The sequence below is a fragment of the Caloenas nicobarica genome, chromosome 4, assembly GCF_036013445.1.
Source record: "Caloenas nicobarica isolate bCalNic1 chromosome 4, bCalNic1.hap1, whole genome shotgun sequence".
Lineage (NCBI taxonomy): Eukaryota > Metazoa > Chordata > Aves > Columbiformes > Columbidae > Caloenas > Caloenas nicobarica.
Genome location: NC_088248.1, coordinates 7,860,634 through 7,874,662, shown reverse-complemented (window position 1 = coordinate 7,874,662; position 14,029 = coordinate 7,860,634). Strand labels below are relative to the sequence as shown.

Genomic DNA, 14,029 nt, shown 5'->3' with positions numbered 1-14,029 from the left:
ATTCTGTGTAACCTCTTATCTTATGATTCAGCATATCTGATCCTAATATTTTGCAGTAACTAAAGGTTAGGCTGGCGAGTGTTGTTGCAGTCAGGAAGTTGCAATTTGTGAAAGCCATAAGCCAAATTTCAAAGAAATAACAAGTGTGACTTTTGTAACTGAATACTTTGTTGTTATGTGCTGAAACCACCTTTTACCCTCAAAGTAAACTACGGGAATTGAATTAAATTAGGCAATGCTTAGCATGTCATTTAGTTGTAAAAACATGGTTAAACTAAGTTGGCAAATTGGTTTCATATTTTAATTTGTCTAGATGACATTGGACTGTCTGGTTCACTTTTCTGCTCATTTCCACAAGGCCACTATTCCCTTACGCTGCCAGTTACACTCTCATTGTGGATGCCGTAGGTACTAGTAGGGATGAATGCATTGTACAGTGGTTTATCCCAAATGGAAACGAAGGCTCAATCTTGCGAACTACCTTAAGTCCCTCAACAGCCTGTCGCTGCTGTGATTGAAATGTAGGAAAGCAGTGAGTGTATCAAAAGGTTGTTATCGCCTGTGTCTTCTGTGGCACCTCTGTGTGATGGGAGATGCTGAGTTTGACATCTCAGGTTCCCTAGGACCCTTGAAGGTGGATGATCCCACTGGGACGTGGGACTGTCACAGTCCACCTGATTTTGCTTGGTTGTTGCCAGCTTTTGCTGGGCGCTGGGAGGTCCTTTTTGCGGTAGCATCATATGGGTTATCTAAAAGTCACTAAAAATCTGGATTCCTCTGCCCTGGTTTTGGAGCTTTCTACAGAACCTAGAAACATTGCTGTTTCTTTGCACCCCTTCCTGAGAATCCCTTACTATTTTCAGATCTGCTTTCCCCTCAATGCTTGGAACATTTTTGGTGAAGTCATGGTAGAACTTCCTGTATTACAGTTAAAGACAAATCTACAGCAACAGGAATATGCAGCAAATATATCTCTAAGAGAATTCACATAATTTCAAATGTTTGTAAAACCAATATAAATCAAATGCTGTTTTTTTAAGAGGTCCTCTGAATGTAACGGTTGCAAAACTATAAAGGTGGCAATGGTCACAAGGGTGTAATACAAAATTAGTATATTTCAGGGAATTAATTTTAAAATGCCAGCTGTATGAAAAATAATTCTGGTCACAGTCAGTTAACCCTAAGGAGAATGTTGTTTGAATGAAGATCAGAAGGATTGGTCTCTTGTTTTCTAGTACTGCATTCTCTTGCCCTTCTCTTCCTTGTACACGTATCTGTAATAGTGTAATGACTTCATCACAGAATGGATGTAGGATTTTGATAGCCAAAAAAAAAAGTCACCTGCCAGTAATCCTGAACATGGCTGTTGAATTGATTGACCCTGATTTCAGCTTTGTTCTTGGCTGGCAGGTGCCTGGAGGCCTTTCAGTCTGTTTTAAAAACCTTGTTTTAAAAACAGTAGTATTTGTCGCCTTATTAGGAATGCAGATTTTGCATGTGTTTGTGATTTACAAGGCCTTGCTTATGTGAAACAGGCTATAAACTCTCCTTGGAAATGTATAGTAGTCTGGAGTAGATAATTACACTTTGAGAAAAGACCCTCTGTTTCCAGTGAAAACACTGTAAAGTTATTTCAGAAATGCTCTGACCTCAGACGTTTCATATAACTTACACAAAATGCTTTCACATTTGTGCAGCAGCTAGCGACTTGATCTCTGCCATCTCATAAACGAAAGCACAGAAGTCTCCTTGGGAAAAAAGCAGGATGTCTATGCTGTGGCCTACAAAGCTAGTGTTATTTTACTCACTCTCTTCTTTGTGTCTATACCATTAAACAGAAGAAACCTTGCCCTTCTTTAAACAAATCTGTCTCCTAATCACACCCCACCCCCACAGACCCAATTTTCCCTCAGATTTTTCTTCCTCCCTGCCTCCACTCAGTGTACACACACTAATAAATTCTGCAGTAAAAATCTTGGGAGAATTTCTCAGCGCAAATGGAAAGAAGATGTCAAAGGCTGAGGATAGGAATTTTCTTCTTAAACTTGCAAAAACAATAGAGAACAATTGAAACAATGGGGGAAGAGCCAGAGATGGGCAAACAAGCCATGAAAGAATTGCATTAATTTTCTTTTGATGAAACCCCACTGGTTCTCTTCACTAGCATCCCAAAGATCTATTTTTGTTTGCTATTGGTTTTTTTGCTTTTCAAGACTCTTGGTGGAAAGCAAAAGCATTGCAAATACAAGTGCAGAGACTTGCGAGAATGTTCACACCAGAGATGTTCTTGTGGCCTTTTGAAAAATTGTTTTAAACTTCTGGTACAGTAAAGTTGTCAGATATTGATGAAGATTTGTATGAAAAATGCATGTGCTAGAAGGACGACTTAATAGAAACAATGGTGTGTGGCACTCAGGGAGAGCAAACGCCAAGCAGTCATAATTGCTGGCTGTGCCCAACTGAAAGCAATGAAAAAAACCCCTGGATTTCTGAATATCATGTAGACAGGTAATTTTCAGGAAACTCTGCACAGTAAACGGAGAACAAAATTGAACTGAGATGTGATTCAGTCTTATTAAAACACATTTGGGTATGGATTGTGCTTTCAGAGAACTCTTAACAGAGGACAATCTACATGGGACACGCAGGGCCACCTCTGCAGGTGGAGACGGCTGAGCATACTGACAACAGCTGTACCAGGGAGACGGTCTGGTAGCCCTGCAGATCTGCTGGCTGAACCCCTCGTGTGAGCACGCTCTACCTTGTTCCTGTTCCAGTGAGCCAGCTTAGCTCAGGGAGCTGGTGCTGTCTCTGCTGGCTTAGTTCGTGCCAGCTGGCAGATCTGTGGTGGGCACGGCTTGGAAAAACCGTGAGCCAAAAGCCTTCAGAATCAGGGCTACCCTCGGGCGTAAGAATGGCATTGAGCATCTGGACGAAGGCAGTAACAACTCTCACAATCACTGCCTGATCCAAAAGGCAACAGCTGTCTGTAGTCTGGATCATGTCACATTATCTATAATTTCATGCCTAGGACCCAAGAAATAGGATTCTGACTGTAGCAGATAGGGGTCATGTTATTTGCAGTTTGCAGCCAGTAAGATATTCAGAGACAGTAATGGTTTGATAATTCAAGGAGATGGAACGCGTGAGCACAGCCCTTCGCTTGTGCTCAGTATTCACTGTAAAAATGCAGTGACTGCCAGCATTGAGTGATTTTAGTTCTTCCTATTCCACTGTTACTGTGTTACTGATGGTATGAGTTTGTGAATTCTAAAGCTCGATGGCATGTATGCGTGTTTTAAAATAGGCCTGCTGAAAATGTGCTCTACTGTAATGTCACATCCGAGCAAGCGTCTGTGGGGTCTGTAGCTAACAGTAGACAATGCTGTGTGTAGTTACCAGTGTATATGTATGAATGTGTGCATTGGAAAGGGGCAGTAAGCGATAAAGCATAAAAAAAGTAGACGGAGAAAACTTAAAAGTGCAGCAAGGTTGTATCCATTCATTAAATGACTTTGTTTAATTTGTTTTTAAAGAGGACAAGTTCTTGCAGGGCAACACAAAGTGGAGAGGGGTCATAATTAATTGAGCAGATGGTTTCCGCTCAGCTTGCAGTGAGCAGTCCTTTCGAAAGGAGACGTGGGGATGCCAGGTAGCAGACTTGTTTCTGTGTCCTCTGCAGCAGATGAAAGAGATGGCAACCTATGGAAGGAGAGGCATATGCCTTAAGTCCTTGAAAGATTTAGCAGCAGATGCTCTACTCTGGCATGCATCAGAAGCCCTTAAAAACAAGCAGAAAGTTGGCTACCATAGGTGTTCTCAAAGATCTACATGTGGTTGATCAAATCTTTAATACACAGCAGACTGACCTGCAATTTCCATTTATGTGAAACACATGAATTTTTACTAGTGTAAATCCTGAAGGGGTACGAATGTGGTCAGCTCAACTAGGTTGCACTTGGTTATTTCTAATTACGTTGCTGGTGGCAATGTTTTCTTGTGCTACACATGGGTGTGCACGCAACCGTGCTAGCTTGGATGGCTCCTCTGTTTCCAGCTGCTTTCATATGTACCTCAAGTCCTTCTTTGTAATGACACACCTGCATATCTTGCAGAAAGCTGGAGATAGAGTCTGCACTGTGTAAGCAGGCAGTTTTCTGCAGACTGCTAGCATTTCTATTCACAAGACACTAACCTGAAAACTGGTGTTTTAGAAACCTGCTGGTAGCTTTCTGGAAGGTGCTCAATAAAAATGGAATAGGAAAGGACCTCACTGTTTTGTGATTCTGTCACCTTATTGTTTGTCTGGTGGTAAGTAACAATAAATATGACTTCTGCAAAATCATGTTATACAAAGAGCTCATTTTGCCTAAAACAGTGTGCTTGAGACTAAACATCAACTTCAGCATTGCCAAAGATAGGAATGAAAACACTGCTTTTAGATTCCCTACTCCATTTTTCTTTGGCACTATAAGCCAAGGAGGGTGCCAAAATACATGGCAGATTTATATGCCTCTGAATTTATTAGCTGCACTTGCAAAGAAGTTTTACAGTCTTAGAAAACGTTTATTATCTGATAGGAGATAAACTAGCATCCCTAACTGAAATCCATAGAAATTTGACATTTCAGGCATAGTTTTGCTTGTCTAAGTGGTCTGATTCAAGAACATGGGATGAGCGAACTATTCAAGAAATAACCACACAGTTCCTATTATTAACACAGTGAAGAAGCAGCCTCTGGAATAGCTCTCACCTTTGGAGTGAGAAATGATAATGAAATACATTGTTAGGAAAAAATCACAGGTTGGCGCAGACTTGTTTCTTGCCTTTTCCCAGGACTTCACCAATATCGGTAATTCATCTTTGCTTCTGTTTCTTTCAGGGCCCTCCTGGTCCAAAAGGCGAGAAGGTGAGTTGATGTGCGGGTGACACTTACAAGGTGAATGGAAAGCCCTCCCGGCATGAACTAAAGAGACCGTTTGTATTGACGCAGTGTAATGTCAGATTGTGTAAGAGAGCTGGGTAGCACACAGATGCTGTGTTAAACCTATCATCTCATCTTTCCACTTTGCAGGGAGATCAAGGTGATCAGGGCCCTCGGGTAAGCATCTTAAAAAAAATGTTACACTTCCCCTCCGCTGAGTAGGCAATTAGTCTTTAGTGCAAAACTAAATTAAATACACCCTCTGAGCTAATTATGCTTATTAGCTGCATTTACCCTGCATGTTGAAGTAAGTGTCTGCAGGACAGTAGTACTGAACATGATCAGATAGTGTCATAGAAGATTTAAGTAACAATAGTAGGTAATGCATTAAAATATACAATTTCCATTACGGGTGGAAGCAGGTTTCACAGTGATGTTGCTCTGCTGTATAAAAGCTGGCTTTCCTAACCAAACCTTTCAGTTTCCCCAGCAATGTTTTCACGCCTTGCATGGGCTCCCACAGTGCAAAGGTCTAGTGGGTTTCTAATAAATGTGCTTCTAGATTTCATGTAAAATGTATCTAGTATTTAGCGAATTATAAGCAAATATCATGTATGCATGTATTAGCTCTTTTTCCTGACATGTATGTATTTAATATTTTTAATAATAACAATGTTATCACCTTGTAAATACATCTAGACAGTTAGATCATTATTTAGTTGTGCAAATATAAAGGTTATTTTAATTTTTAAATATCATGTTTATTTTAACAGAGAAATAGAGGAATACAGAGGTGAAAGTTCAGATAGATTGTCTGTGCCAGTTCATTCTTCTTTACATCTGTGCTTCATTAGAAAACGTTTTGTTACATTGTTCTGTCAATATGGTGACTCTCTTCAGTTACACATTTATAAATTTTTCCATAACAACATGTTCCATGGATTTTTTTTCTGCCAACTATGTTAAATATTTTGAATTTGCAAATTTATTTTATTCTACTATTTCATTTCATACTATTTAATTTAATTTAATTTTACTTTTTGAGGCAGTAAGATGATCTAAAGTCACAACATGCTTTTATAGCTGAATTTGGTGTTGGTGCTAACAGTGTTGTATTACTTACAGGGTTCAGTTAGATGTCCCGTTATGCTTGGTGATATGAGTACACATTATAAAGACAGAGACATATTAGTGACCTGCTTTAAATCTTATTTCAGTTGAAAATGAAAAAGAATTGCAAAACTATTTACAGAAATAAAAAGGAAGTATAGAGTAACTGTGAAGAAAATGTTTTATCTAGGCTGAAGGTTCTGAAGAATGTAAAAATTTCCTTTTAAGCAAATGTATTATCTCTCAGAAGCCACGCTGGGCTGCGTGTTTTGGCTGGTTCTGTGTTACGGGACCTCCTGGGGAACGTGAGGAAGGAGGGGGCAGAGGAGGAGAGCGGAGCAGTGCCTGTGCCTTAGGAGAGGATGCTCCATTCAGAAGGCATAAATCAGAGCTCTGTGCGTAGGTGCTACACTAAGTGACCTTAGATTCAGAAGAACTAGCGTTTGGTTCAGAATAGGAGAGCAAATTTGAGGGAGACATCAGAGCAAGATAAAGAAACAGAGGGTTTTGCGTCCCACTTGGCGAAGACACACTCCCTATACCGGAGGGCAGTAGAGTCCTCAGTGGACATACAAATCACGGCTATGGCTAATTTGTGGTTTTGGTAAATCAAGTGCAGCTAAAAAACAGAAAATATCCAACCTAAGGAGTTGACATTTAAGACATCACAAAGTTATATCTGCAGCAGCAGTTGGTAGTTGAGACTGAATTCTATACCTGAATATAGAAAAGCAATTGAATGAGGCCAGCAGTAGAGAAGGAGAGGTGGTAAATAGCACCTCGGGGGCTGGCTGAACCTTTGCTGATTGTGTAGTCAATGCATTTTGTGGTAACGTACCTTTTTTTTTTTAATATACAGGTGTAACTTGTTGGTTTTCAATTGATTTTTTTTGAAGCGTGTTTGAATGTGTTCTACAGCAGCTTCTCCTTTTTAGCCTTGTGTATTTCACAAGTAATAAGTACTATGGTGCCCCTGACCATTTTATGTTTCATGGTGCTGCAGTTCTCTCTTCTGATCGCTGTCTTCAGGGTGAATCTGCTCAACTTACTGTGCCAGAGGATTTACGATATAATTAATGAAAATTATATGTGTAAGCCAGTCATGCACCAAATGAAACTAAACCCATTTATACCTGGTTGGTTACCTTTGCACATCATTCTTCATCACTGCCTAGGTAAAATAAATGCCTTTGGAGATGCCGCCATACCATATTATTTTAGAGAAATATTGTACCTGCAAGTGACCGTTGGATGACATCAGCATTTGGACTTGATGAGTTTGCAGACTGACTGGATATAATATCTAAAAGTGATGGACATTTTAAAGCTAGTTGTCTTTTACAGATAAGGAGCCTGAGGTTTCTTTGTTTTTATATTTTCACATATTGGTTTGAAACTAGCATTTAGCTTAGCAAAGATTTTTATATTTCCAAGTCATTTTTATGACTGAAATTTCAAAATGACCCTTATCCTTTATTAAATCTTCTTCCTTTCCTCCAGGTATTTTCATTAGTAAAAGAAATCAAATTAAAATGTCGAGACTGTTCAGGTCAAGATGAGACCTTAAACTTTAAAAATGCTGCTGAAATGAAAAGAAAAATATTTGTGAAAAAATACATTGCTGCTTTCTGTCCCCACCCAAGTTTTCGCCTTGTGCCTCGAGGTTTTTGAGAGACTTTTCTTTCTGAAATAATTTCAAAACTGTAAAAACAGTAATCAGTTATCTCAGAACTTCTTATTCACAGTCACTGGACATGTTGAGTATATACCAAACTTCTTTGAAGTTCAGGTTTTCCTGAAAATATTTTCACTAAATGAATACATTAGTAGGAAACTGACCCTGCAAATACCTCCCAGAGGTCAGGCACTTGTATTTTTAGAATAATGATTTTTTTGGTCTTTTTTTTAAAGAATCTGAGGGATTTTCTTAAGTATTCAGAAGTACTCTCTTATCAGCCACCTCCATCATAGAGAGATTGCATAAGGGCTCTAGTTCATAATGCCATGTGGCTTAATCTATTTATGCCCATACTGCCTGTAGAAAATGTGAGCCAAAATAACTTTCCAGTAGCGTGTGGGTGATGTCAAAATTCATGCCCTGAGTGTGAAGTTCAGCGGCAGATTAATACAGCTTTTGGTCACATGAGACCACAGATATAAGGTAGTGGTGAATGCATTCAAAAGTCCTGATCTTATTTGAAGATATGCTTTTTTGATGTTTTTAAATATTGTTGTATCAGATTTCTAGTTGTTACTCTAAAGTTCTGGTAGACTAAAATTTAGGTTAAATGCAGAACTAGCTTACCGCAACACTAGTGTAAGAAACAGAACTGTTAGTAAATCTCTTGGATGCTTTTCTTTTTGCAGGGGACATGGCTTCATGACATGTCCACAGAGATTTGCATTACTGTGCTGAGCCATGACAAAATCAAAAATGATGGGTTTTAGCCTGTGGACTATTAGAATAAATGCTGTTGTCAGTCTGCTGCTCAGTTCCAGTTGCTCAGCTCTACTCCAGTTTAAAAAATGCCTTTGAAGATTTCATAATGGTAGGATTGCAAAGGATATGTTGTCCAAGTAGAGATTGTACCCTCATTAATGGAAATAGATCTTCAGAGGTGAATGTCTGGGAGTGGAACAGCTAGTACTGAATGACTTAGTTTGTTCTCATCCTTCTATAAATGACATAATAGATACTTTCTGTCCTTTAGTTCAGAGACATGAGAGATTCCTTGCTTATCAGGTCTAGAAATCTTCAGCTAGCAGCTGCCTGTAAATTGGTTTTGGTCCAGGTACAATGAGAAACCATCTAGAAGCCATACTTAGGTATTTCCATAAAATTATTTTCTCTTTTTGGTATGTTTAAGTACATTTTCCTAGCAGCTGGGCCTGCACAGAACTGATAACATCTCTAAAATATCTTCAGCAGAAGAGATGAAGTATTAAACTTTATTGACTTGAAGATTTAAAAGATTACTAGTATACTGTTAAAACACGTTTGGGTAGTGATACAATGTTATTTTCTATTTAATGTTTTCCCCTTCCCTGTTTACTTTTAATACATTTGCTACTTATTTGCTGCCCACTAGAGAGAAATAAGTGTTTAAAGACAGAAAATGTTGCAGGTTCTATCTTCTGTGCTGGCAAACTATTTAAAAATTACCTAATATTGACAGAAACAGTCCTGGAAGCAGTTTGTTTCATGAAATAACTAAATATAAATATATGTGTGGGTATATAGATATAAGCTATCTTTTTAAACTGAAGTATTGCTTCACTTGTTACATTATAGGCACAGCTTTTATAAACTGTCCCATATTAAAGGGAAATTAAAGATACCCAAGTGTTTTATTTTGACCTGATTTTTTTTTTAAAGAATTTTTTTAAAGTGTGGTTTCTATATGCCTGCATTATGATTAGTTAATACATTTCTAAGGAATGTATAATAAATATTTGGGGCCTTTTCCTGCACCTACAACAAGAAGTGGAAAACCTATATTCATGTCTTGAGAATCAGTGCCTCATTCATAAATCAGAAAATACTAGTTACTAAGTGAAGATTAAGCCATGATAGTTAACTTTTCACCCTCTTTTAAAGCCATCTTATTTTTTGTTGTTTCATTTGAAGATTGGCACTATTTTTTTTTTCAGAAATGAACAGGTTTGTTTCACAGAGCAGATAATGCTATATAAATTAATCTGATTTCTTGCCTTCACCAAAAGCAAGACTCTGTTTTTTCGAGGGATTGCTAGCTGTAGAAAATGAGGGTAAATCAGTGATGTAATAGGAAGCTTTTTTTCCAAATAGTGCATTCTGTTAATTTTTATCCTTATTCAACATCTTGTCAAAACAAAAATACATAGCATTATAGTCAGAGTATTATGTTAAATAAATATATAATTTTACATAATTTAAACATATTCTGTGAATTTCCTCCAGGACTGTCCTTGATTATGTTTTGGTCCTACTAAAGTTTCTCTTAATTTCTTCTATAAATACTGCTCATGAGTTTTATCTGCCTTAACAGAAGGACTGTGTAGTTTTCATTAGCATAAATTAGCCTTGTCCCCAGCTTTTTCTTTTCTTTTTAAATACACTTTGGTTTCATTGATATGAATATACTGTCAGAAGCTGTGGCAGAGGTGGTGATACAGTGATGATATTCCCTTAAGTGATATTCTTATGTGTATATAAAAACATATTTTCTATTTTACTATGTGTTACTTCAAACATATTACACAGTACTGCTGTAAATTTATGCTTTACCACTATGACCACCCACATAGTTGTTTTCTCTGTTACTAGTTGTCCTGTGTAAAGCAAATTATGATTCAAGTTATAAACTGTATCTAACCAGAGTTTCAAACTATACTCTTAGTGTGCCACAAGAAGATGACTAAAAAACCATTAAAGATTCCTACTGTTAAAAGAACTTTCACGAGAGTAGCATCATTGAGAAAACTGCCAGACATCTGGTTTAATGCCAATTTATCTGTAAGCAAGTTAATTTAACTTCTGAGACTCTGTTTCCTTATCTGGCAGAAGGCAACAGGGGTATTTACCTACTCCATTTCCGGGACTAATTATCTGTTCTGCTTCACTAGTATTAGGCTGCTGTGACACCCCTGTTTTCCACTAAGCTGAAACTAGGGTGACAAATTGGAGCAAGGTAACTTGGAGCTCTGTAACTAGAAGAGGTTAGGAAAGAACTCGGATGGTACTGGCTGCCAACTTTGAAGCACTGGGACACTCAGACTTGAGCTGTGCCCCCTTTCAGAGTTCACACGAGCGTCCTTTTGGCTGTGGATGAGTCTCCAGGGCCAAGCTATGCCTTTGATGTTCGGCTCCTGAAGTTCCCCTGGGGAATGCAGAACAGCTGTGACACTTTAGAGGGGGTGCCACATACCTGCTCCCAAGACGAGGATGTTGTCATTCCTGTCTTAAGAGCTCGGCAGTGCGTGTCTTCACTCACCACCAGTTGGTTTGCATCTTTCCCCTTTTTAGTATTGCCAGAGGAATGGGGAGGAAGGAAGTCTCTGTACATCCTGTTCCTTTTTCCACAGCCCTGTCCTCTGATTGGGAAAACATCATGTAGTTGTCTTATCTCAGTCTGCAGCTGTCCCACAAAAGTACTGCGATACTGGATGCTTGAGCTAGACCAATGTGATCAAAACCAACTCTTTAAAAATATTTCATACAGTCCTAATAAATATCATAGAAGTGGCTTGAACCGTTTACCTGCTTCGCATAACTGCAGCGGGTATAAAATTTGAAGAGAAACATAAGCCAGGACATAAGATTTTTGCTGTGACAACCAACTTGGTTTTGGGAAGGACCAGCCCGTCTTGAAGGTGACTGGATGCCTGCCACAAGTTTCAGTGAGAGTAGCAGGTTTGCCTTCAGGAAGGGTATTTTATGTAGGTCAGATGGTGATCACACATCAGAATTCATAACTGAGTTGTGTGGAAAAGATATTTGCCTCACTGAAAATTCATCTAATACTAGGACTAAAACAGAGAAGTGCTGGCATTTTCCAGTTTTGTTCATTTTGAGTGCTGTATCAGGCAGAGTTCACTGTGAAAATACGGAGCTCGTTATAGCAAATAACACTTCTATAATGATCTGTTTGTGCTAGCTCTTAAACATTACATTTTTATTATTTTAATACAAAGGCTGAATCGTTATGTAATGTATTCAAATTAAAACTCTTTGCCAATTGACTGCCTAAGTGAAAAGAAATTTCTGGATCATTGTCTTGTTGTGGTGCACTGTTTTAGTTAGCAGATTTACTGATGGAGAAAGCAGCAGTTATGATAAAAGAGATTATAAAAAAAAGCTCCTGCTGGGAGTCCATGGCACCGTACAGGGTGATACTGAACACTGTATTCCCCAGGGCAGGTACAGTAATTAGCTGCAGGACTGGCACTCAGTCTGAGGTATTAATTAGAACTGGAGGTGGTGTTGGGGGGAGGTAAAGCAGCCATAGAGTGTCAGGATCACTCTGGCCTGAAACCTGGGTGATTTGATGTGAAATAGCAGCAGCTGGCTGTAACCTTAGGAAGTGCAAGTGAACAGCAGGTGGTAATTCCTGTCTCATTTACCATGTCTTCACAGGAACATGTAAGCTTGTGCAGCCTGGGTTTATTGGCAGGTCAGAAGGAAAATCCTAAGGAGGGCTGTGACATTTACTATACTAAGCAAATGCAATAGTCGAAATGGAGTGTACGCAGCATAGTGTAAAACAAAGAAATGCCGGTGCTTAATGATGTTATACTTGCCATACAACAAGGTTATGATGACCTTATAATATTGACCTCATGTAGACCAGTGTACAAAGCTGAATATTCTGGGAAAAATCTAGAACTGCTAGTGGGCATTACATCTCTGAAGGTTGTGATGGTTGTAACAGGAGAACTGTTTCATCCAAGTGAAAAAAAAACAGAGGGAATGATGTGATGTTGTGGCATCCTTTGGTTTTCTCAGTAGCCATTGTATGAGGACAAGTAGGCTTTATCAACATTTCCAGGTAGGTAAGCAGGACACTGTGCTGTGTGGTCATATGCCTGTTAGCCTCCATCAAGCATCGTGTTTTGCTTGGCATTTGGGCAAAAACTGCAGTGAGACATGCAACAAATGTGCTAATTTAGAAATTGTAACCAGCTAGCATTTCAGGGTGAGCCTGAGTTGCTGTCAGCAGAGAAATTTAGTGGGCCAGTGGTCACTGTTGATCACTGTAGTGTTTTGTATTCTGTGAGGGCCTCCCAGGGTGTAGAACAAGAGCCTTTCCTATGCGCAGTTCAAGAATCAAACCAAATAAAGAGAAAATTGAGTAACTTTGAATCCATCATTGAGAACAGCTTTAGAGAAAAAATAAAACAGATCTAGGGGATATTTGAGGCTATATTTATAGCAAAGTGACAGGAAAGGGAGAGAACTCATTTTGTGGGAAGGATAGCTCTTTTTATGCCTTTTTAGAAGCTTATTCTGTGCCAACATTATCTTTCATGGATGCCAGAAGATGCAATGCCTTCTAAAGCCTCCCACACATGCAAAAAATATGCACCCATTATAGTTTCTTTGCTGGGGTCCATTTAATATTCCTGTGTTTCTGGTCCTCTCCAAAGACACGTGTTACATACAGGGACATGATCCAGGTCCAAGCTGGCATTGCATTTCTCTGACCATTAGGTCTGAGGTTATGCCTGCTTTGGGCAATAGAAAGAAGCTTTGTCCTACTTGGGAACAAGCTGAAAGAAGTTTCTAAGCTGCTGATGGAGGAATGGGGTCTCCCCCTTTTCTCATGTGTTGTTTATATAGGCAGAAAACTGCAGTACTGATCACTACTCCCGAACTTGTCTTTGTGGTGTTTGGGAAACACTGAGAATGCTGGGGCTGAACTGTGACTTGCTCTCTGTAAATGTTTTTGTGTGGAGCTACACAAAACTTTCAAAATCCTTTAATTTCTTCTCAAAAAAAAATTAATGACAAACCAGTATATTTTCCAGTTAAACATCTTTCTTTATTAATTCTCAGGTCTCCTTCATTTTCAGGATAGAACAAACCAAACCTAGTATGAGTTTTGAGTTTCCACTTTTAAAAAATATTAAATTGGTAGTGTGCTACATTTGAAGATAACTGAAAATAACCATGTTATAATCAAAAAGGCTGACAAAAATGAAGTTGTTTGTTAAAAGATTTTCTGTTTATTCCTTTTTTCATACATGAGATTTAAAACTTGTTGCTCGCTACTCAGATTTTAGTTCTTTTGTAGATTTTTTTTTTTTTTTTTAGTACTCATTTCCATTACATGGGTATTGTAGTTTTATCTGGATAAGAATGGACTATGTGCACAGCAGGGCTAATGAGTCACAGATGTAAAGATTCTGGCATGTTACCATCTAATAACTTCTTTAACTTATATTCCATAATAAGATAAATGCAAATTTAATACATCTGTTCTCTAAATGATGGATCATTCTAGTCTTAGCAGTGTC

At 38.5% G+C, this 14,029-nt stretch overlaps 1 protein-coding gene across 1 annotated transcript in view; it reads left to right on the top strand.

Moving 5' to 3' along the window:
* Window positions 1–14,029, top strand: part of COL25A1 (collagen type XXV alpha 1 chain) — a 313,540-nt gene that overhangs the window by 204,406 nt on the left and 95,105 nt on the right. The window contains exons 8-9 of the mRNA XM_065633974.1: window positions 4,883–4,909; window positions 5,075–5,101. Of these exons, the coding sequence (XP_065490046.1) occupies window positions 4,883–4,909; window positions 5,075–5,101 (54 nt within the window). The remainder of the gene's footprint in view (window positions 1–4,882; window positions 4,910–5,074; window positions 5,102–14,029) is intronic.